General features: G+C 47.8%; 1 protein-coding gene across 8 annotated transcripts in view; it reads left to right on the top strand.

Annotated features, from left to right (window-relative positions):
* The window catches only part of SEMA6B (semaphorin 6B), a 974,413-nt gene that overhangs the window by 723,388 nt on the left and 225,739 nt on the right, over positions 1 to 25,286 (top strand). For all 8 annotated transcript variants that reach the window (XM_056572065.1, XM_056572058.1, XM_056572042.1 and 5 more), the window contains one exon: positions 5,136 to 5,285. In XM_056572065.1, the coding sequence (XP_056428040.1) occupies positions 5,136 to 5,285 (150 nt within the window). The remainder of the gene's footprint in view (positions 1 to 5,135; positions 5,286 to 25,286) is intronic.

Below are 25,286 nucleotides of genomic sequence, written 5' to 3'. Positions count from 1 at the left end.
CACTTTGGGGTCTTTGTAAAAACACGTGGCCTTCAATTCCGGACAAATTTTCTCTTTAAAATCCCAATGGCGCCCCTTCTCTTCTGAGCATTGTAGTGCGCCAGCAGAGCACTTTGCATCCACATATGGGGTATGTTCTTATTCAGAAGAAATGGGGTTACAAATTTTGGGGGGCTTTTTTTCCTATTTTTCCCTTGTTAAAATGAAAAATTTTGGGTAACACCAGCATTTTAATGAAATTTTTTTTTTTTCATTTTTCCATCCAACTTTGAAGAATTTTCATTAAACACCAGTGGGCTGTTAATGCTCACTATACCCCTTGTTACGTTCCGTGAGGGGTATAGTTTCCAAAATGGGGTCACATGTGGGTATTTTTTTGCGTTTTTTTTGCGTTTATGTCAGAAACCAATTTAGTCCTCAAATGTACATAGTGCGCTCTCACTCCTGAGCCTTGTGGTGCACCCGCATAGCATTTTACGCCCACATATGGGGTATTTCTGTACTCAGGAGAAATTGCGTTACAAATTTCCCTTTTAACACTTGTGAAAATAAAAAGTATGGGGCAACACCAGCATGTTAGTGTAAACATTTTTTTTTTTACACTAACAGGCTGGTGTAGCCCCCAACTTTTCCTTTTCATAAGGGGTAAAAGGAGAAAAAGCCCCGCAAAATTTGTAGTGCAATTTCTCCCGAGTACGGAAATACCCCATATGTGGCCCTCAACTGTTTCCTTGAAATATGACAGGGCTCCGAAGTAAGAGAGCGCCATGTGCATTTGAGGACTAAATTAGGGATTGCATAGGGGTGGACATAGGGGTATTCTATGCCAGTGATTCCCAAACAGGGTGTCTCCAGCTGTTGCTGTCCGGAAATGCTGGGAGTTGTTGTTTTGCAACAGCTGGAGGCTCTGTATTGGAAACACTGCAGTACAATAAATTTTTCATTTTTATTGGGGGGTGGGGGCGGCAGTATACGGGGTGTATATGTAGTGTTTTACCCTTTATTATGTGTTAGTGTAGTGTAGGATTATTAGGGTACGTTCGCACTGGCGCAGGTTTACAATGAGCTTCCCGCTAGAAATTTGCGCCGCGGCGAAAAATTTGCAGCAGCTCATACTTGAAGCAGGAAACTTACTGTATACCTGCCTGTGTGAATGTACACTGTACGTTCACATGAGGGGTCACTGACAGATCGTGCATGCTGTGAGTTGTACTTTTGCAACAGCTGGAGGCACACTGGTTGGAAAACCTTCAGTTAGGTTCTGTTACCTAACTCAGTATTTTCCAACCAGTGTGCCTCCAGCTGTTGCAAAACTACAACTCCCAGCATGTACTGATGCTGGGAGATGTAGTTATGCGACAGATGGAGGTATGCAACTACAACTCCCAGCATGCCGAGACAGCTGTTTGCTGTTTGGGCATGCTGGGATTTGCAGTTTTGCAACATCTGGAGGGCTACAGTTAGAGACCAGTGCACAGTGATCTCCAAACTGTGGACCTCCAGATATTGCAAAACTACAAATCCCAGCATGCCCAGACAGCAAACAGCTGTGTGGGCATGCAAGGAGTTGTAGTTTTGCAAAGATCTAGAGGGCCACAGTATAGAGATCACTTTGCAGTGGTTTCTAAACTGTAGATCTCCAGCTGTTGCAAAACTGCAAATCCTAGCATGCCTAAACAGCAAACAGCTGTCTCGGCATGCTGGGAGTTGTAGTTTTGCAACATCTGGAGGGAAACAGTGTAGAGACCACCGTATAGTGGTCTCAGACTGTAGCCCTCCAGATGTTGCTAGGCAACTCACCGGTGTCCATCGGATCCAGGGAGCCGTCCCCTTCTGCCACACGACATCGCCGCCCGCGCCGATCGCATCCCGCATCCTCCACCATCGGTAAGTGGACTTCGGCGCCTGGTCCCTGTCGGTTTCCCCGTCCTGCCCCGCCTATTGTGGGTGGGCAGGATGGGGAAAACGAAAGTTAACCCCGCCGCCCCCGATCTGCTATTGGTCGTAGCTTTTGATGACCAATAGCCGGGAATAGGAGGGGTGGCACCCCTGCCACCTCAGTCCTATCCCTTTAGGGGGATTGTGGGTGTCTTGGACAACCGCGATCCCCCTCATATTCCGGGTCACCATAGACCTGGAATGACCCGGAATCACGCAAATCGCAAGTGTGAATTCACTTGCAATTTGCCACAATCGCCGACATGGGGGGGTCTGATGACATATGCGCGGGGTGCCTGCTGATCGATATCAGCAGTCACCCCGCCCGGCGGGGACCTATATTCCCACGGGCATGCAGGTACGTCCTGGGTCCTTAAGTACCAGGGTGTCAGGACGTTCCCGTACGCCCTGGGTCGTGAACAGGTTAAACAAACAGCATCAGGCATCCTTGACACATCAGTGCACCATTGTGCAGGCTAAGTATCAACTGGTTGGTGTACAGTGAGATACAGTTTAACACAAGGAGGCTATTGTGACGTAAATGATACATAGTAACACAGTTCATAAGGTTGAAAAAAGACCAGAGTCCATCAAGTTCAACCTATATCCTCCCTAATGAGTCCCTAGTGAGTTGATCCAGAGGAAGGCAAAAAACCCTCATACTCTAGGTAAAAATTCCTTCCCGACTAAGGACCAAATATGGCAGTCAGAATAAATCCCTGGATCAACGTTCTGTCCCTATAAATCTAGTATACATAACCAGCGATGTTATTATTCTCCAAAAATGCATCCAGACCTCTTTTATATTCTTTTACAGAGTTCACCATGACTACCTCCTCAGGCAGAGAATTCCACGGTCTCACTGCTCTTACAGTAAAGAACCCCCGTCTGTGCTGGTGTAGAAACCTTCTTTCCTCTAAACGTAGAGGATGCCCCCTTGTTATAGATACAGTCCTGGGTATGAATAGATCATGGGAGAGATCTCTGTACGGTCCCCTGATATATTTATACATAGTTATTAGGTCTCCCCTAAGCCTTCTTTTTTCTAAACTAAATAACCCTAATTCTGATAATCTTTCTGGGTACTGTAGTCCTCCCATTCCCCGTATTACCCTGGTTGCCCATCTTTGAACCCTCTCCAGCTCCACTATATCTTTCTTGTACACTGGTGCCCAGTACTGTACACAGTATTCTATGTGTGGTCTGACTAGTGATTTGTACAGCGGTAGAATTATTTCCTTGTCGTGGGCATCTATGCCCCTATTGATGCACCCCATGATTTTATTTGCCAAAGAAGAATACAGGAGACTACTTGTCTGACAATGATGGGCACTTTGGGTGGCCATGGGAGCTTAAAGGGGTACTTCATCCCTAGACATCTTATCCTCTATCCAAAGATAGGGGATAAGATGTCTGATCGCAGGGGTCCCGCTGCTGAGGACCCCTGCGATCTCTCCTGCAGCACCCCGACTCATCATCTCTCTTGTGGCTGCTCCATGGCTGATGACAGGGGCTGGCGGTTTGTGACTTCATGGCTCTGCCCCCTCATGACGTCACACCTGCCCCCCTTAATGCAAGTCTATGGGAGGGGGCGTGGTAAGGATGCATTAAGGAGGCGGAGTGTGACATCATGAGGGGGCGGGTCCATGATGTCACAAACCACCGGTCCCTGTATCGTGAGTCATCAGCCACAGAGCAAACCTAGCTCTGCAGAGCTGATGACTCGAGTGGGTGCATGAGAGATCGCGGGGTTCCCAGCAGGGGGACACCTGCGATCAGACATCTTATCCCCTATCCTTGGATGGGAATAAGATGTCTAGGTGCGGAGTACCCCTTTAAGTAGCCATCAAAAGTCCTCATATTATAATTCACCATTAATAATAATAATGGGACAGGTGCCGCATATCAAATAATGAGCACTTTTCTGTGGCATACCTTGTATACCACCTTTTCAGTGGCATACCTACTCGGAAATTATTTTTTCCCTTAAAGCACACATAGCACCTTGTAAAACCCAATACATTAATAAGCTTCTTCTCCCTCTCCTACCACATGCAATCTACCACAGTCTGTGCTAGACTGTATAGTCTAAGACTCTAAGCAGTACTCTTTACCACCACTATTGTCAGGGACTGGCCAGAGAAGCAAGGGAAAGGAAATCCAGGGATAAGTACTGTTGAGAAACAGCTCAGATCTAGTCCCACTCCCTAAAAAGGAGAAAATATAACTAAATTATTTTGGAAGTATAGGGATGCTAAAAATTGATGGCCTCTTACCATTTTGATTTGCACCGATACATACTTAAAGGCTACTCTGCTCCTAGACATCTTATCCCCTAACCGGCACCCTGTTAATCGGCATGCAGAGATCTCAGCTCCATGCCAGATTACTAGCGACCACAGCACGAAGCTGTGGCCGTCATGCCCCTTCCATATACATCTATGGGCGATCTGGAGATACGCAAACGCTTTATCTCCATCTCTCCCATAGACATGAATGGAAGGGCCGTTACAAGCATGGCCACTTCGAAGCTTAGCACAGTCAGCGTTCTGATCATAAATGTTCAGAACACCAGAATGCCAGGTTAGATATTGCGGGGGGATCCAGCAGTCGGACATACCCTAATCAGCTCCTCCATCCTCATCCCAGCTCCAAGAAAAAATGTGTAGAAACCGCACACAAAATGCCTTTTTGGGTTGCATTGGGTGCATATTGTATACAAAATTGAAACTGGCTGATTACGTGCTGCAGACTTTTCCAGTACATTTCCTTGCATTAAATCCCAGTGTTTATGCAATTGTATTTTATGCTAAACACATTTATGTAATAAAGGAGTAGTCTCATGGAACAACACTTATCCCCTATAAACGTATCCCCTATTTGGCTATCTTTGGCTCTCCCATAGAGATATATCCGCTTCGGGTGGGGGGCGTGTTGTGCCACTCCACAAGCCAGGGCTCCATGCAGGAGATTGCGAAGGGGCCCCAGTGCTTGGACCCCCCATAATGTAAAACTTATCCCCTCTCCTGCGTATAGGGTTTACGTTTTATTCCATGAGATATCTCCTTTAAAATAATATATTCAGATATGTCAGATATTAATTATCACATATTTAGGCTATTTATTTGTATTTTTTATATATATTTAGTTTCAATTGTAATCTATTTTCATTATTTACTTTATTAATTTCTCTGCAGCCCAGGTAGCTGTGTTCGTCCTTCAATGCACTATAATTCTTCTCGTAGTCTCCCTGATGATGTGCTGAATTTTGTAAAGTCCCATCCTTTGATGGAGGATTCTGTGCCCTCTGTTGGAGGTGTTCCCTGGTTAACACGTACACTGTCACGGTAAAAATTATATATATTTTTGCTTACTGTCAGATATCATTGCATAGAATGAATAAAATTGATTATTTCCTATTGCTTATTTACCGCATTTGTTCTCCATGGAGTTAAACTCAAGTTGTACTTTATCACATACTAGCTTAGTACCCGGCGTTGCCTGGTTTTTCCTTCCTAATCCTTGTTGGGGAGGAAAATCAAAAAAGGAGGAAGCTTTTGACTTCATATCCCGTCCTCATATATTGTTGTCATATCCCAACCTCATATCCCGTCCTCATATCCCGACCTCATATCCCGTTCTCATATCCCGACCTCATATCCCGTCCCCCTATCCCGTCCTCATTTCCCGTCCTCCTATCTCGACCTCATATTCCGTCCTCATATCCCGGCCTCCTATCCCATCCTCCTATCTTGACCTCATATCCTGTCCTCATATCCTACCTCATATCCCGACCTCATATCTCAACCTCCTATCCCGACCTCATAGCCCATCCTCCTATCTCATCCTCATATCCTGTCCTCATATCTCGACCTCCTATCCCGACCTCCTATCCTGTCCTCATTTTCTGTCCTCATATTCCGTCCTTATATTTCAACCTCATATCCCACCCTCATATCCCGTCCTCCTATCTCAACCTCATTTCCCATCCTCCTATCCCGTCCTCATATCCCTTACTTATGTCCCATCCTCATATCCTGTCCTCAGGTGGGACTGATTTGTGATGAAGATATTGCAAGCTGAAAATACAAGGGGACGTGACCAATGCACAAAAAGGGTAGATAATAAATGAGGTGGGGCTTACAATGTGGGGTGTCTTTGTGTCATGGGGTGTGGCTTACAAGCCGGATAGACACATTCACCAGGAGATGCAGAGCGGAGCTTGTGGAGAAAGGTACTGGAAGTCCCATATACTTTCCAGGGACTTGAAACAAAAACCCATCTTTTATATAAGGTAAGGGTTAATTTAACTATCGTATCTTTTTATTTGACATATAGGTAATTTGTGTACCAGGTATTATTGAAATATTTCCAGCCGTACAGAAATGATGTGGGAACATACATTTCCCATTGATTTGCATGGGACTTTAACCTGTTAAGGACCATGGACGTACGCGTATGTCCTAGCTCCCTGGTACTTAAGGACTAAGGACGTACGTGTACGTCATGGAGTTGTCGATCAGCAGGCACCCGTCGCAAATGCCCAGGGGGGTCATCAGACCCCCCCATGTCGGCGATTGGCGCAAATCGCAAGTGAATTCACACTTAGGATTTGTGCCTATTTCGGGTCATACGGGTCTATGGTGACCCGGTGACCCGGAATATAAGGGGGATCGCGGTTGTCTAAGACACCCACGATCCCCCTGAAGGGATAGGAGTGAGGTGGCAGGGGTGCCACCCCTCCTATCCCTGCTATTGGTCGTCAAAAGCGACGACCAATAGCAGATCGGGGGCGGGAGGGTTAACTTTCCGAGGAGGACCGGGGCCGAAGTCCACTTAGTGGCAGGAAGCGGCAGAAGAGGACGGCTATGCGGCTCCCTGGATCGTATGGAAGCCAGTGAGTTGCCTAGCAAAATCTGGAGGGCTACAGTCTGAGACCACTATACAGTGGTCTCTATACCCCGACCAGTGCAACACAAAAAGAGAGAAACACAGCCGCACATCCACCATATGTAATTTGATCTACTTCTCAGCATAATTTCAAATACTAACAGGTTGTTGGTATACATTTTGATTAAAAAGTACAAGCCCACTCGCCACGTCAAGGCCACCTCGTTAGAGTGGGTCCCTAACCTGACACTGGCATAGCCCCCGGCGGCGACCACTGCCTCAGAGACCCCATGCCCAATGGGGGGAGCAACCCAGTGGCCAGGCAGCCCCACTACTGCCCGACCAAGCCCCTGGCTTTGGGCCACTCCACCCCACAGACAAAGCATCACAGAAACAATGGCTGCCACAGAGAACCACACCACTATGAAACCTACCATGTGCTCACTGCCAGAGGGCTGGAAGAATGGTAGGAGGAAACCCATATGCAGTTTCCTGCTAATTAAAAACGCCTGGGCCAAATGGGTGGAGTGTAGCCCTCCAGATGTTGCAAAACTACAACTCCCAAATTTTTCGGCGCAGCGCAAACTCCTAGCGGGATACTCATCATAACCCACCAGTGCGAATGTACCCTAAAAACACCACACTACCACAAAATAAAGGGTAAAACACTGCCCCCTCCCCCCCCCCATAAAAATGAAAAACGTATTGTATGGCAGTGTTGCCAAATTGGAGCCTCCAGCTGTCGCATAACAACAACTCCCAGCATTTCCGGACAGCCACTGACTTTCCAGGCATGCTGGGAGTTTAGCAACAGCTGGAGGCACCCTGTTTGGGAACCACTGGTGTAGAATACCCCTATGTCTACCCCTATGCAATACCTAATTTAGTCCTCAAATGCGCATGGCGCTCTCTCTTTTCAGAGCCCTGTCGTATTTCAAGGAAACAGTTTAGGGCCACATATGGGGTATTTCCGTACTCGGGAGAAAATTGCACTACAAATTTTGGGGGGGGGGGCGTTTTCTCCTTTTACCCCTTATGAAAAGGAAAAGCTGGGGTCTACACCAGCTTGTTAGTGTAAAAAAATTAAAATTTTTACACTAACATGCTGATGTTGCGCCATACTTTATATTTTCACAAGCGGTAACAGCAAAAAAGACCACCAAAATTTGTAACGCAATTTCTCCTGAGTATGGAAATACCTCATATGTGGGCGTAAAATGCTCTGGGCGCACAACAAGGCTCAGGAGTGAGAGCGCACCATGTACATTTGAGGCCTAAATTTGTGATTTGCACAGGGGTGGCTGATTTTACAGCGGTTCTGACATAAACACAAAAAAATGTAATACCCACATGTGACCCCATTTTGGAAACTACACCCCTCACAGAATGTAACAAGGGGTATAGTGAGCCTGAACACCCCACAGGTGTTTGAAGAATTTTCATTAAAGTTGGATGTGAAAATGAAAAAAAAATGTTTTCACAAAAATGATGTTACCCTAAATTTTTCATTTTCACAAGGGAAAATAGTCAAAAAGACCCCCAAAATTTGTAACCCCATTTCTTCTGAGTAAGAAAATACCCCATATGTGGATGTAAAGTGCTCTATGGGCGAAGTACTATGCTCAGAAGAGAGAGAGCGCCATTGGGATTTTGGATAGAGAATGTGTCTGAAATTGAAGGCCATGTGTGTTTACAAAGCCCCCATAGTGCCAGAACAATAGGCCACCCCCACATGTGACCCCATTTTGGAAACTACACCTCTCACGTAATGTAATAAGGGGTACAGTGAGCATTTACGCCCCACAGGTGTCTGACAGATTTTTGGAACAGTCGTCCGTGAAAATGAAAAATTTAATTTTTCATTTGCACAGACCACTATTCCAAAGATCTGTCAAATGCCAGTGGGGTGTAAATACTCACTGCACCCCTTATTAAATTCTGTGAGGGGTGTAGTTTCCAAAATGGGGTCACATGTGAGGGGGGTCCACAGTTCTGGTACTACGGGGGGGGCTTTGTAAACACACATGGCCCCTGACTCCCATTCCAAACAAATTCACTCTCCGAAAGGTCAATGGTGCTCCTTCTCTTCTGAGCATTGTACTGCACCAGCAGAGCACTTGACGTCCACACATAGGGTATTTCCATACTCAAAAGAAATGGGGTTACAAATTTTGGGGGTCATTTACTCCTATTACCCCTTGTAAAAATTTAAAATCAGGGGAAAAGCAGCATTTTATTTTAAAAAAAAATTCATTTACACATCCAACTTTAACGAAAAGTCGTCAAACACCTGTGGGGTGTTAAGGCTCACTGTACCCCTTTTTACATTCCTTGAGGGGTGGAATTTCCAAAATAGTATGCCATGTGAGGGTTTTTGCTGTCCTGCCACCATTGTGGCTTCCTAAATGGGACATGCCCCCCAAAAACCATTTCAGCAAAATTTGCTTTCCAAAAGCCAAATGTGACTCTTCTTTTCTGAGCATTGTAGTGCACCCGCAGTGCACTTGACGTCCACACATGGGGTATTGAAATACTCACAAGAGATGGGGTTACAAATTTTGGGGGGCATTTTCTACTATTACCCCTTGTAAAAATTTTAAATTTGTGGGAAAAGCAGAATTTTTGTGAAAAAAAAAAATTCATTTACATATCCAATTTTAACAAAAAGTCGTCAAACACCTGTGGGGTGTTAAGGCTCACTGGACCCCTTGTTACGTTCCTTGAGAGGTGTATGTCAGGATCCGGGTACTGTGAGGATACTGGTGGTGGATCCTCTGTGTCAGTGGGGTGATGACGTGGGCCGTACCAGGGGAAAGGAGTCTAAGGGGTTACTGGTTTTCACCAGAGCCCGCCGCAAAGCGGGATGGACTTGCTGTGGCAGGTAACCCCCAGGTCGTTCCACCCGATAGCGACTCAACCCCAACTGACGGCTGAGATAGGCACGGTACAAGGGATTAGGCAAGAGCAAGGTCGGACGTAGCAGAAGGTCAGGGCAGGCAGCAAGGATCGTAGTCAGGGGCAACGGCAGAGGGTCTGGAACACTGGCTTGGGACATACACAGGAACGCTTTCACTGGCACAAGGGCAACAAGTCCGGCAATGCTGGGAAGGGGAATTGAGGTAATATAGGCTAGGACACAGGTGTAAGTACTAATTGGACCAGACGCCAATCAGAGGCGCACTGGCCCTTTAAATCGCAAAGAGCCAGTGCGCGCGCTCCCTAGGGAGCGGGGCCGTGCGCGCCGGGACTGTACAGACGGAGGACAGGTCGGGTAAGAAGACTGGGAAACGAGCCGCGAGCGGGCACGTCCCCGCCAGAGACAATAATGCAGCGCTCCCGGTCAGCGGGTCTGACCGGGGCACTGCGACAAGGTGAACACTGCGAGCAATCCGGGGAGGAGCAGGGACCTAGAGCACTCGGCGTAACAGTACCCCCCTTGGGTCTCCCCCTCCTTTTGGAACCCGAAAACTTGTGAATGAGCTCCTTGTCGAGGATGTTATCCTCGGGTTCCCAAGACCTCTCTTCAGGTCCACAATTCTCCCAATCTATGAGAAATATTTTTTTTACCTCTGACTGTCTTGGACGTGAGAATCTCTTTAACAGCGAAGACATCGGAGGAGCCAGAGACAGGAGCTGGAGCGACAACCTTGGGAGAGAAGCGGTTAAGGACAAGAGGTTTGAGAAGAGAAACATGAAAGGAGTTAGGAATACGGAGAGAAGGGGGAAGAAGAAGTTTGTAGGAGACAGGATTAATTTGACTCTTGATTTTGAAGGGTCCAAGATAACGTGGTCCCAGCCTATAGCTGGGGACACGGAAGCGGATATACTTGGCAGAGAGCCACACTTTGTCCCCAGGAGCGAAGACAGGAGGAGTTCTTCTCTTTTTGTCAGCATGCTTCTTCATACGGTATGAGGCCAGTAGTAGGGACTTTTGAGTTTCCTTCCAGATGATGGAGAAGTCCCGGGTAACTTCATCAACAGCAGGCAATCCAGAAGAAATGGGGAGGGGGGGGCAGAGGGTGACGGCCGTACACCACAAAGAACGGGGATTTGGCGGAGGATTCAGAGTTCTTGAAATTGTACGAGAATTCAGCCCAGGGTAGAAGATCGACCCAATCGTCTTGGCGGGAGGAAACAAAATGTCGCAAATAGTCACCAAGGATCTGGTTAACTCTCTCTACTTGTCCATTGGATTGGGGATGATAGGAGGACGAGAAATTTAATTTGATTTTTAATTGTTTACAGAGAGCTCTCCAAAATTTCGATACAAATTGAACGCCTCTATCCGAGACGATATGCGTGGGATGCCCGTGAAAATGTGCACAAAAAATTGTTTCGCCAACTGTGGCGCTGAAGGAAGACCTGGGAGCGGAATAAAATGTGCCATCTTGGAGAAACGATCAACGACCACCCAGATGACTGTGTTGCCATGGGATAAAGGCAAATCTGTAATAAAATCCATGGCAATTTGAGACCATGGTAGCTCAGGAACAGGTAAAGGATGAAGGAGTCCAGCAGGCTTCTGGCGAGGAGTCTTGTCCCGGGCACAAACTGTACAGGCCTGAATGTATTCAGCGACATCAGCCTCCAGGGTAGGCCATCAATATAAACGAGAAATGAGTTGGATGGACTTCTTGACGCCAGCATGGCCAGCGAGGTGCGAGGAGTGACCCCACTTGAGGATCTTGAGGCGCTGGCGTGGAGGGACGAATGTCTTCCCAGGAGGAGTTTGTCGGATAGAAGCTGGAGTAGAGGAGATCAGGCGCTCAGGAGGTACAATGTGTTGCAGAGGGGCTTCAGATTCGGTAGAATCAGATTATCGTGAAAGGGCGTCAGCCCTGATGTTTTTTGTCAGCAGGACGAAAATGAATCTCGAAGTTAAAGCGGGCAAAAAACAATGACCACCTAGCCTGGCGTGGGTTCAGACGTTGGGCAGACTGGAGATACGAGAGATTCTTGTGATCCGTGTAGATGACAATGGGATGTTTGGAACCTTCCAGTAGATGCCTCCATTCTTCGAGAGCTAGTTTAATGGCCAGAAGTTCACGATCACCAATAGAGTAATTTTTCTCCGCCGGAGAGAAGGTTTTAGAAAAGAAACCACAAGTAATATTATGTCCGGTAGAGTTTTTTTGGAGGAGTACGGCTCCGGCTCCGACTGAGGAGGCGTCCACTTCCAGCAAGAAGGGTCTTGATGGATCAGGTCTGGAGAGTACTGGTGCAGAAGCGAAGGCAGTTTTAAGGCGATTGAAGGCCTCATCTGCTTGGGGAGGCCAGGACTTAGGGTTGGCATTCTTCTTGGTTAGGGCCACAATTGGAGCCACAATGGTGGAAAAATGAGGAATAAACTGTCGGTAGTAATTGGCAAATCCTAAGAAGCGTTGGATAGCCCGGAGTCCAGAAGGGCGTGGCCAATCTAAAACGGCTGACAGTTTGTCTGGGTCCATTTGAAGTCCCTGGCCAGAGACTAGGTAACCTAGGAAGGGAAGAGATTGGCATTCAAAGAGACATTTCTCCATCTTGGCATATAGTTGATTTTCTCTGAAGTCTCTGAAGCACTAGGCGGACATGGCGATGGTGTTCTTCAAGACTAGAGGAAAAAATCAGGATAAACAGGTAAACCACAACACAGGTATATAACAAATCTCGAAATATTTAATTAACGAAGTCCTGGAAGACAGCAGGGGCGTTGCAGAGCCCAAAGGGCATAACGAGATATTCAAAATGTCCGTCTCTGGTATTAAATGAGATTTTCCACTCATCCCCTTCTCTGATGAGAATGAGATTATATGTGCCTCTTAAGTCCAATTTAGTGAAGATGTTAGCACCACGAAGGCGGTCAAAGAGTTCCGAGATAAGAGGCAGGGGATAGCGGTTTTTGATAGTGATTTTATTTAAACCGCGATAGTCAATACACGGCCGTAAGGTACCGTCTTTTTTAGAAACAAAGAAGAACCCCGCTCCGGCAGGGGATAAGGACTTGTGAATTAATCCCCTCTTTAGATTTTCCTGGATGTAATCCGACATGGCTTGAGTCTCAGGAGTGGATAGAGGATAGATCCTGCCCCGGGGTGGAGTAGTACCAGGAAGGAGGTCAATAGGGCAGTCATAAGGCCTATGAGGTGGCAAAGTCTCTGCCTGTTTTTTGCAAAAAACATCGGCATAGTCCTGGTAGGCCTTGGGAAGACCTGGTATAGGAGGAGTCACAAGAGTTTGACTGACAGAGCCGGGAGCAGACGTGAGGCATTTTTTGAGACAAGAAGAACCCCAGCTCTTGATCTCCCCAGTGGTCCAGTCAAGGGTAGGAGAATGACGTTGGAGCCAAGGCAAGCCGAGGAGAATTCCAGAAGTGCAGTTGGGTAGGACCAGAAATTCAATTTTTTCGTGATGAAGTCCAATGCACATTAACAGGGGTTCTGTGCGGTAACGCACAGTGCAGTCCAATTTTTCTCCATTAACTGAAGAGATGTAGAGTGGTCTGACGAGACTGGTCACTGGAATGTTGAACCTATTAACGAAAGAGGCCAAAATAAAATTTCCTGCAGAGCCTGAATCCAAGAAGGCCACAGCTGAGAAGGAGGAGTTAGCAGAAGAAGAAATCCGCATAGGCACAGTAAGATGTGGAGAAGCAGAGTTCACACCTAGAGCTGTCTCACCTTTGTGCGGAATCGGAGTGTGTCTTTCCTGACGCGGAGGACGGATAGGACAATCCTTCAGGAAGTGTTCGGTACTAGCACAGTACAGGCATAGATTCTCATTGTGGCGGCGAGTCCTCTCTTGTAGGGTCAGGCGAGACCGGTCTACTTGCATAGCCTCCACGGCAGAAGGCACAGGAACAGATTGCAGTGGACTTGAGAAGAGAGGAGTCGGGGAGAGAAATCACCTGGTGCGAACAAAGTCCATATCCTGACGGAGCTCCTGGCGTCTTTCGGAAAAACGCATGTCAATGTGGGTGGCCAAATGGATAAGTTCATGCAGGTTGGCAGGAATTTCTCGTGCGGCCAGCACATCCTTGATGTTGCTGGATAGGCCTTTTTTGAAGGTCGCGCAGAGGGCCTCATTGTTCCAAGATAATTCAGAGGCGAGGGTACGAAATTGGATGGCGTATTCGCCCACAGAAGAATTTCCTTGGACAAGGTTCAACAAGGCAGTCTCGGCATATGAGGCTCGGGCTGGATCCTCGAAGACACTACGAACCTCAGCGAAGAAGGACTGGACAGTGGCAGTGACAGGATCATTGCGGTCCCAGAGCGGTGTGGCCCATGACAAGGCCTTCCCAGACAGGAGACTAACCACGAAAGCCACCTTAGACCGTTCTGTGGGAAATTGGTGCGACATCATCTCCAAATGTAGGGAACATTGCGACAGGAAACCTCGGCATTGTTTAGAGTCCCCATCAAATTTGTCCGTCAGGGACAAGCGGAGACTGGAAGCGGCCACTCGCTGCGGAGGAAGTGCAGGAGCTGGCAGAGGAGATGGTTGCTGAAGTTGTGGCAAAAGTTGCTGCAGCATGACTGTCAGTTGGGACAGCTGATGTCCTTGTTGCGCTATCTGTTGAGATTGCTGGGCGACCACCTTGGTAAGGTCAGCGACAACTGGCAGCGGGACCTCAACGGGATCCATGGCCGGATCTACTGTCAGGATCCGGGTACTGTGAGGATACTGGTGGTGGATCCTCTGTGTCAGTGGGGTGATGACGTGGGCCGTACCAGGGGAACGGAGTCTAAGGGGTTACTGGTTTTCACCAGAGCCCGCCGCAAAGCGGGATGGACTTGCTGTGGCAGGTAACCCCCAGGTCGTTCCACCAGATAGTGACTCAACCCCAACTGACGGCTGAGATAGGCGCGGTACAAGGGATTAGGCAAGAGCAAGGTCGGACGTAGCAGAAGGTCAGGGCAGGCAGCAAGGATCGTAGTCAGGGGCAACGGCAGAGGGTCTGGAACACTGGCTTGGGACATACACAGGAACGCTTTCACTGGCACAAGGGCAACAAGATCCGGCGATGCTGGGAAGGGGAAGTGAGGTAATATAGGCTAGGACACAGGTGTAAGTACTAATTGGACCAGAAGCCAATCAGAGGCGCACTGGCCCTTTAAATCGCAAAGAGGCGGCGCGCGCGCGCCCTAGGGAGCGGGGCCGCGCACGCCGGGACTGTACAGACGGAAGACAGGTCGGGTAAGGAGACTGGGATGTGAGCCGCGAGCGGGCGCGTCCCGCTTCGCGGGTCGCATTCCCCGCCAGAGACAATGATGCAGCTCTCCCGGTCAGCGGGTCTGACCGGGGCGCTGCGACAAGGTGAACGCTGTGAGCGCTCCGGGGAGGAGCGGGGACCCGGAGCACTCAGCGTAACAGTACCCCCCCCTTTGGTCTCCCCCTCCTTTTGGAACCCGAAAACTTGTGAATGAGCTCCTTGTCGAGGATGTTATCCTCGAGTTCCCAAGACCTCTCTTCAGGTCCACAATTCTCCCAATCTACGAGAATTTTTTTTTTTTACCTCTGACTGTCTTGGACGCGAGAATCTCTTTAACAGCGAAGACATCGGAGGAGATGAACGCTGCGAGCGCTCCGGGGAGGAGCGGGGACCCGGAGCGCTCGGCGTAACAGTGTAGTTTCGGAAATAGTATGCCATGTGGTTTTTTTTTTTTTTTTTGCTCTTCTGGCACCATAGGGGCTTCCTAAATGTGATATGCCCCCCCAAAAACCATTTCAGAAAAACTCACTCTCCAAAATCCCAGTGTCACTCCTTCTCTTCTGAGCCTTCTTCTGCGCCCGCCGAACACTTTACATACACATATGAGGTATTTCCTCAAACCCTTTTTTTACTTTTATTAGGGAAGGGGTTAAATGACCTTTGTTAACTTTTTTTTTTTCACTTTTTTTTTTTTGCAGTGTTATAGCTCCCATAGGGAGCTATAGCACTGTACACACTGATCTCTTATGCTGATCCCTGCAAAGCCATAGCTTTGCACGGATCAGTGAGATAGGGTCTCGATTGCTCAAGCCTTTAGCTCAGGCTTGGAGCAATCAAACCCCGATCGGAGAGAGGTAAGGAGACCTCCGCCTGCGTCCCAGCTGATCGGAACATCGCGATTTTATCACGATGTCCCGATCAGCCCGACTGAGCTACCGGGAACCATTTACTTTCACTTTCAGACGCGGCGGACAACTTTGACCACCGCGTCTGAAGGGTTAATAGCGCGCGGCACAACGATCTGTTAGCCAAGGGTCCCGGCTATGAATAGCAGCCGGGACCGATGCGGTGTGATGCAGGGTCACGGCGTGACCCCGTTTAAAACACCGATACCGGGCTCAGGGCGTACAGGTATGCCCTGAGTCCTTAAGGATCGGGGATGCAGGGCGTATGCTTACGTCCTGCGTCCCCAAGAGGTTAAACAAAAACCCTGACCTATCCTATGTTTGTTGTTGACATATAAGTAACATGTCTGGCAAGTTTCATGGTATTATCTTAAGCCGTTTGGACGTGATGCTGGAACATACACACACACACATACACACACACACACATTGGCCCTAATTAACTAATGTCAACCCGACTCTTTTTGTCGGGTTGTGCGTCCAAATTTGTGCAAAGCCCATGCGGCACAAATTTGGTCGCACAACCCGACAAAATATATCATCACTCCGAGTGTCTTTTAAACCCGTCAAAATGGGCGGGATTATCACAAAAAGGGGCGTGTTCTCGACAAAAAAGAAAAAACACTCGGAGTATGATGAAAAACTCACAGGAAAACCTGTGCATTTTTCTTCACCAAAACCCAACAGCTCTGAGCTGTCGGGAAATGACTCAAAACTGACTAAATCCTACCCCCGTCATGGAACAGGGTCTGTTCCATGTTGGGGGGTAGTAGTACAGGGGCAAAGGGGTTGATCGCATTGGGTCTCACTTCTAAGACCCGATCCAATCAAAAATTATTAAGCAGGGGAGCGGGCAGCATGGTCCGCTCCCCAGCGATGTACCATGTATTTTACTTTCATTTTCAAATTCCCTGTCAGGATCCCTGAATGGCCCGTACTGAGGAGCCTTTCAGGGATCCCTGCAGGGTTCTCAAATAGAAGAGCTGCGATGGGGAAAGATATATAGAATCGCTGGGGTTTTTGTATATGTCTGGCTCCCCACAGCTTCTATATATCTTGTCCCCCGCCGTGCTATCATATACCCACCGCAGCGCATATATATATATATATATATGTATGCACAGCGCAATCATATGCCCCCAGCAGCGCATGTTATATATGCCCCCCGCACAGCGCAATCATATGCCCCCAGCAGCGCATGTGTTATATGCCCCCCACACAGCACAATCATATGCCCCCAGCAGCGCATGTTATATATGCCCCCTGCACAGCGCTATCATATGCCCCCAGCAGCGCATGTTATATATGTCCTCCGCACAGTGCAATCATATGCCCCCAGCAGTGCATGTTATATATGTCCTCCGCACAGCGCAATCATATGCCCCCAGTAGCGCATGTTATATATGTCCTCTTGGTAGCGCTATCATTGACAAGCATTTTATTAGCAGAGCATCTCTCCAGGAAGCCACTGACCGATGCTCTGCTAATGCTCTGCTTGTCAGTGATAGCACTTCAGAGGCATATGTGCATAGAAGCGAAATGGGGACCAGATATATAGCGTTATTTGGTCCCCACTTCGCTTCTATACATAGTTCTCCTCAGTCCAACCACCACAGCTGTCCCATCGCCTCCCCCATCCCCGGTGTTATAATTACCTGTTCCCGAGGTCCGCGCTTCTTCTGGCTCCGGCGCTGTTGCTGTGCGCTGTGATGCACAATGATGAGTGACGTCCCCAACACGACGTCACCGTCATTGCGCACAGTGACAGCGCACAGTGACAGCGCACAGCAACAGCGCCGGAGCCAGAAGGATCGCGCATATGATAGCGCTGTGCGGGGGACATGTATAACATGCGCTGTGCGGGGGACATATATAACATGCGCAGCTGGAAGCATATATACAATTTACCATGCAACACAATTTCCAACCCGTGGGACACAAATTTTTTTCCCATGCGAAGAAAAATACACGGAGTAAATGAAGAAACACTCAGAGATGAACCCGACACGCTTAGAAAATGAGGGCCAATGAGTTTTATATATATAGACTAGCTGAGTACCTGGCGTTGCCTGGTTTTTCCTTCCTAATCCTTGTTGTGGAGAAAAATCAACAGAGGAAGCTTTTGACTTTATATCCCGTCCTTATATTTTGTTGTCCTATCCCAACCCCATATCCCGACCTCCTATCCCCATCTCCTATCCCGTCCTCCTATCTCAACCTCCTATCCCAACCTCCTATCCCGTCCTCCTTTCCTGTCCTCCTTACCTGTCCTCCTATCTCGACTTCCTATTCCGACCTCCTATCCCGTCCTCATATCCCGTCGTATCCCGTTTTCCTATCTCGACCTCCTATCCCGACCTCCTATCCCCTCCTCATATCCCTACCAGTAATATGTGTACCAGGTATTGAAATATCTCCAGCTGTACGGAAGTGATGTGGGAACATACATTTCCCATTGACTTGTATGGGACTTTAAACAAAAACCTTGACACTCACATATGGGGGTAGTTAAGGGGTTAAAATAGAGGATAGTTAATTTAACCCTTAAGGACGCAGGGCGTATCCATATGCCCCGTTTCCGAGTCCTTAACCCCTAAAGGACCAAGCCCATTTTCACCTTAAGGACCAGGCCAGTTTTAGTTTAGCATTTTAGTTTTTTTCTCCTCGTCTTCTAAAATCCATAACTCTTTCATATTTCAATCTACAGACCCATATAAGGGCTTGTTTTTTGCGTGACCAATTTTACTTTGTAATGAAACCCCTGATTTTACCATAAAATGTACGGCGAACCCAAAAACATTTTTTCCTAGGGAGGAAATTTAAATGAAACCCCCAATTTTGCAAATTTTGGAGGGTTTAGTTTTCACACTGTACAAAAATGACATGTGTTCTTTATTGATACCCATCTAAAACTTTTTGTACAAAATCAGTAATCTAAAATCGCCCTATTTTGACCACCTAGAACTTTTTCATTTTTCCGTATACAGTAACCCCCGACATGCGATGGCCCCGACATATGATAAAATTGACATACGATGGCCTCTCAGAGGCCATCGCATGTCGATGTCAGCATCGACATACGATGCTTTTATATTTCGGGGCCATCGCATTAACTGCTATCCGACAGCGCAAAATGCTTAAGCTGCTGTCGGATAGCAGTTTAAGCATACCGTACAGGTTCGCTTACCTATCCCCGCTGCTCCGGGTCCACTTCGCTATCCTCCGGCGTCTTCTGTATCTTCTCCAGGGTCCGGGCCTCGCTTTCCGGCGTCGTTGTTACGTCACTACGCACGCCGTGCCGGCGCAGCAGCGTAATAACATCACCAGAAAGTGAGGCCCGGACCCTGCAAAAGATGCGGAAGAAGAAAGAGGATCCCGAAGAAGACACCGCAGCAGCGGGACAGCATCGGGAGCCCCTGGGACAGCATCGGGAGCGGTGAGGACGCGGTCCGGAGCGGCGGGGACAGGTGAGTATAACTTCCTATACTTTACATTGCACGGATCCCTCAACATACGATGGATTCGACAAACGATGGGTCTTTTGGAACGAATTACCATCGTATGTTGAGGGACCACTGTATAGGAATTTTTTATCGATAGCACATTTGCATATATAAAACTTTTATATAATTTTTTTATTAATTTTTATTGAATAAAATGTAACAAAAAAAGCTGCATTTTTTTTATTTTTTTTTTTATTTTTTTAAGTTTGCGTCATTCACCGTACGGGATTATATTTTGATAGTTCAGACATTTACGCACGCCGCGATACCAAATATGTTTATTTTAAAAATTACGCTTTTTGGGGGTAAAGTGGGAAAAACAGACAATTTTTATTGGGGGAGGGGATTTTTCACTTTTTTTTTACTTTTTATTTTTTATTTTTACATTTTTTTACTATTTTTTTAAAACTTTTTATGTCCCCATAGGGGACTATCTATAGCAATCCTTTGATTGCTAATACTGTTTAGTGCTATGCATAGGACATAGCACTGACCAGTATTATCGGAGGTCTTCTGCTCTGGTCTGCTCGATCTCAGACCAGAGCAGGAGACGCCGGGAGACGGTCGGAGCCAGGTGAGGGGACCTCCGGCCGCCATTACAGATGATCGGATCACCGCGGCAGCGCTGCGGGCGATTCGATCATCTATTTTATTATGCGCATTGCCGCAGATGCCGTGATCTGTACAGATCACGGCATCTGAGGGGTTAATGGCGGACATCTGCGCGATTGCGGATGCCGGCTATTACCGGTGGGTCCCCGGATGCTGATAGCAGCCGGAACTTGCCATGTATGACACGAGCACCGCTCCGATGCTCGCAGTCATACACAGGACATAAATATACGTCCTGGTACGGGTAGTACCGCCAAACCAGGAAGTACATTTACATCCGTGGTCGTTAAGGGGTCAAGGACTCAGGGTGTATGGGTATGCCCTACGTTCTTCCGGACCCTGCCGCTCGCCAGGGACCAGACCGGGATGCCTGCTATCGTTCAGCAGGCATCCCGGCATATCGCCCAGGGGGGTCCTGAGGTCCCCCCATATCGGCGTTAGCCGCAAATCAGGCGTCAATTCAGACGTGCGATTTGCGGTTATTCGGGGTCAGTCGGGTCTCTGGTGACCCGGAAACAAAAGGGTGAATGGGGCTGTCCGAGACAGCCCCATTCACCCTTCCTCAGCAGGAGTGAGGTGGCACGGGTACCGCCTCACGATCACGTGATTGATTGGTCGGAACGACTGACCAATCACGGACCTGCTGGCGGGGGTCTCCTACCTTGCCCTGGTCCAGCAGGGGTCCCCTCAGGATCGGTGGTGGCGACAAGAGCAACAGGATCGGTCCCGGCGGAAGGATACAGCGCGGCGGTCCCGGCGGCAGGATATAGCAGGAGGTGAGGCCTGTTCACCTCCTGCTGTTGCTTAGCAACAACTCTCGGCATGCAAAGCCAAAGGGCATGCTGGGAGTTGTAGTTTTGCAACAGCTGGAGTTCCAACTACAACTCCCAGCATGCCCTGTGATAGTCTGTGTATGCTGGGGGTTGTAGTTATGCAACAGCTGGAGGCACATGTTTTCTATGAAAAAGTATGCATCCAGTTGTTCATAACTACAACTCCCAACATGCACAGACTACCAAAGGGTATGCAGTGTGCCTCCAGCTGTTGCAAAACTACAACTCTCAGCATGCCCTTCGGCTGTCAATGCATGCTGATTGTTGCAGTTTTTCAACACCTGGAGACACATTGGTTGTGTAACAGAGTTTGTTACCTAACTCAGTGTTCTGCAACCAGTGTGCCTCCAGCTGTTGCAAAAATAGAACTCCCAGTATGCACTGAGAGACTGTACATGCTGGGAGTTGTAGTTTTGCAACAGCTGGAGGCACACTGGTTGCGAAATACTGAGTAAAGTAACAAACTCTGTGTTTCGCAACCAATGTGCCTCCAGCTGTTGCATAGCTACAACTCCCAGCATGTATGGTCTGTCAGTGCATGCTGGTAGTTGTAGTTTTGCAACAGCTGGAGGACAGCGAGTTCTGCTGCAAATTTTCCGCCGCAGCTCAAACTCTCAGCGAGAAACTTACTGTAAACCTCCGCCCGTGTGAATGTACCCTAAAAACACTACACTACACTAAACAAAATAAAAAGTAAAACACTACATACCCCTACATAGTCCCGTCCCGTCCCCCCCTTCCAATAAAAAACTTAAATAAAGTCTTGTACGGCACTGTTTCCAAAACAGAGCCTCCAGCTGTTGAAAAACAACAACTCACAGTATTGCCGGACAGCTACTGACTGTCAAGGCATGCTGGGAGTTTTGCAACAGCTGGAGACACCCTGTGTGGAAACACTGCCGTAGGGTATTTTTGTGGCGGATTCAAATGCCCAATTTAGGCCTCAAATGCGCAAGGTGCTCTCTCGCTTCAGAGCCCTGTCATATGCCCTGTCGTATTTCAAGGAAACAGTTTAGGGCCACATATAGGGTATCTCCGTACTCGGGAGAAATTGCGTTACAAATTTTGGGGGGCTTTTTCTCGTTTTACCCCTTATGAAAAGGTTGGGGTCTACACCATGTTAGTGTAAAAAAAATTACACTAACATGCTGGTGTTGCCCCATACTTTTAATTTTCACAAGCGGTAAAAGGGGAAAAAAAGACCCCCAAATTTGTAACGCAATTTCTCCTGAGTACGGAAATACCCCATTTGTGGGCGTAAAGTGCTCTGTGGGCACACAACATGGCTCAGAGTTGATTTGCACAGGGGTGGATGATTTTACAGCGGCTCTGACATAAACGCAAAACAATACATACCCACATGTGACCCCATTTTGGAAACTACACCCCTCACGGAATGTAATAAGGGATATAGTGAGCCTTAACACCCCACAGGTGTTTGACAAATTGTTGTTAAAGTTGGATGTGACAAAAAAAAAAAAAATGTCACTAAAATGCTGGGGTTACCCTACATTTTTCATTTTCACAAGGGAGAATAGGAAAGTGAGAACATACCCCATATGTGGATGTAAAGTGCTCTGCGGGCAAACTACAATGCTCTGAAGAGAAGGAGCGACATTGGGCTGTTGGCAAGAGAAGGTGTCTGAAATTGAAGGCCATATGTGTTTACAAAGCCCACATAGTGCCCACATGTGACCCCCATTTTGGAAACTACACCCCTCATGTAATGTAATAAGGGGTGCAGTGAACATTTTCACCCCTGTGGGAGCTATGACAGTGCAAAAAAAAAAAAAAAAAAAGTTAAAAGGATTTCAACAGTTAAGTTCATTTAACCCTTTCAATAATAAACGTTTGTATCACCCCCCCCGCCCTTTTCCCCATACATAAAACAATAAATAAATATGTGTGTGTGTATGTATATATATATATGTATATATGTGTATATATATATGTGTGTGTATGTATATATGTAGGGGAATATGCAAAGCAGCTCATTACATCACCTTCTCAGGCGATGTTCCCTGGTATCAGCTTAGCTCCAGTTACGGAATGTAAGAAACTGATCGGGATTGATGCCAAGCCAGACTTACTCCCCACACATATATACACATAAATTAAATACTGTATATTAAAACAAACATACACATATGTGGTATTGCCACGTGCATACATGTCCGAAGTATAAAAATATATCATCAATTGAAGCGCTCCGTCTATGGCGTATGCACAAATAAATGTAAAAAAAAAACAAAAAAAGATAATTAATACATAAATAAATGAATTAAAAAAAAAAAAAAAAAATACAATACATAGATAAAAATATAAATAATTGAATAAATAAATTTCACAGTCCAAAATAGCATATTTTTCATCGCTTTTTGTACCGTAAATATGTAAATACAGTGATCTCAACATCTTATCAAAATGACACTGGTACCACGGACAACTTCGGATCACGCCCCCCCCCCCCCCCTGATCTCCCCCTGCTGCCGTGGCTGCTGTTGCCCCCCTTTTTCCTTATGCTTTTCCAGTGCTCCCCATGTTCTTGCAGCCACTGCGCCCCCGCCTCCACATCACCTCTCCGTCCCAAGTTCCCAATCCCCCCACTGCTGCCGCTGCTGTCCTTCTTCCTCCTGCCTCTCCAGTGCCCCCCGTGGAGAGGTAGGGAGTGCTCCCCTGATTTCATGTTGCTCTTCCCTCCTCTGGGGCCGGATGGGAGCATAGACTTATTCGTCGCCGCTCTGGCCCTGGGAGGCGGTACAGGCGGTGTTTTTTGGACTTTCTGCTCACCTGCAGGGAGTTGGTTTTTGGTTCTTCCCGCAGGGGTTCTCACTCCTCCTCCTCTGCCTCATACAGTGCCTCGGAGTCCTCTACTGCTGGTTTCCCGGCGTGGTTTCCAGTGCCATTCCGGGCGGCGGCTGAGTGCCTGCGACCCGGTGGTCTCCAGCGTGCCTTGTCCCATGCCTGCGGCAGTGGTGAAGTGGTCCCTCCAGCTGTTGTGCCTCTCCATCGTCTGGAATTGATGAGTGTTCTGCTGCGGGGCTTGGCCCCTTCCCCGGTTTGTGTGCTTATGGCTGCGTTCTGTGTAGTGTTCGTCCTTTTGTTCCCGTGTGTTTGTTGAGTTTGGGTTTCGGATATGGGTGTATGTCTGTGTTGGTCTCTGGTTGTGAGTTGGGTACGTCTCTTCTTGACGGGGTGCTTTGGTAGGGTTTCATCTTGCGCAGTGTGCGCTTGGGTGAGTGGTCTTCTGGCCTTTAACTCTGGGTGGCCGTGGTTTGGCGGACTTAGCTCCCGAGGCTTGTTCCTTATCCTGGATCGGTGGCTGCCACCCAGTTACGGTTTTGTTTGTTGTGGTTTTCTCCCCCTTTGTTTGTTTTTTTCTCTCCATCTTAGTTGTAGTCTCTCTCCGCTGCTCCATTTGTCCTAGTGTATTTGTCTGATGTTTTTTCCTGTTTTGCTCCAAATCTCTGGTAGGCATGGGACTCCTGTATGTCGTGCTGGGTGCTTTAGCTGATGTGGCGGTGGGTAGGTTTCGCTTGAGTATCCGTTTGTCTTGCCTTGTGAGTTCTTCTTTTCATGGTGGTATTCCGGAGGGTGATTCTCCTGTCCTCTACGCTTGTTGGGGTGTGGTTTGTTGCTGCAAGGCTGACATGCAACTTTGTGAAGTGTTCCATATTTTGTGCTCGCTTCAGCAGCACATATGTTAAAATTGGAACAATACAGTAAAGATTAGCATGGCTTCCGCATGCTGCGTTGGCGTTGGTCTGCTGCTTTCCTGTGGTCAGGGCGTGATTGCTTTTTCTCTGTTTTGGTTTCCTCGGGGCTCGCTAGGTGCCCTGGTTCCGGTCCTTGCTAGTTTACTGAATGTTCCACAGGGAATATGGTTCTGGGCGGAGTTTTTTCCTGCAGGTTGTCTCTGGCTGCCGAGGGTGTGTGGTATCTGTGCCCCTGCATATGTGCCCCGGGTGCGCTAAGGGCTGACGTTTCGGTTGGTTGGGGTTTTTCATGAGTCGTGCAGTGGACAGGCCTGCTTTCAGTCCCCCATTGCGGCTCATGGGGAGCTCGCTCTGTTCTCAGATGTGTCTGGTTTGGTTGGTTGTTGGTGTGGTGTTTGGTTTTCCAGTGGTGCTGCGGGGTGGTTTACCCCTGGGTCTTGGTAGTTGGTGGGTTTCTGCCATGTTTGGGTTTTGTTTGCGCTTTTGCCTTGGTGTTGGTTGTGGGACTTTGAGTGCTTGCTTCGGCAGCTCATGTTCTAGAATTGTAACGATACTGTGTGGGTTGGTGTGGCCCCTGCGCTTGGTTTTGCTCTAATTTGGTGATACTTTTCTTCTTTTCTAGGGTGTGATTTGAGTGATCGTGGCATGTTGGAGGTCTGACATTCGGGGCGTTGTCACTGCTGTTATCTCTTTCGGCT

Source organism: Hyla sarda, chromosome 1, assembly GCF_029499605.1.
Source record: "Hyla sarda isolate aHylSar1 chromosome 1, aHylSar1.hap1, whole genome shotgun sequence".
Classification (NCBI taxonomy): Eukaryota; Metazoa; Chordata; class Amphibia; order Anura; family Hylidae; genus Hyla; species Hyla sarda.
The sequence above is the reverse complement of the archived record's forward strand: the minus strand, read 5'-3'. Positions and strand labels throughout refer to the sequence as shown.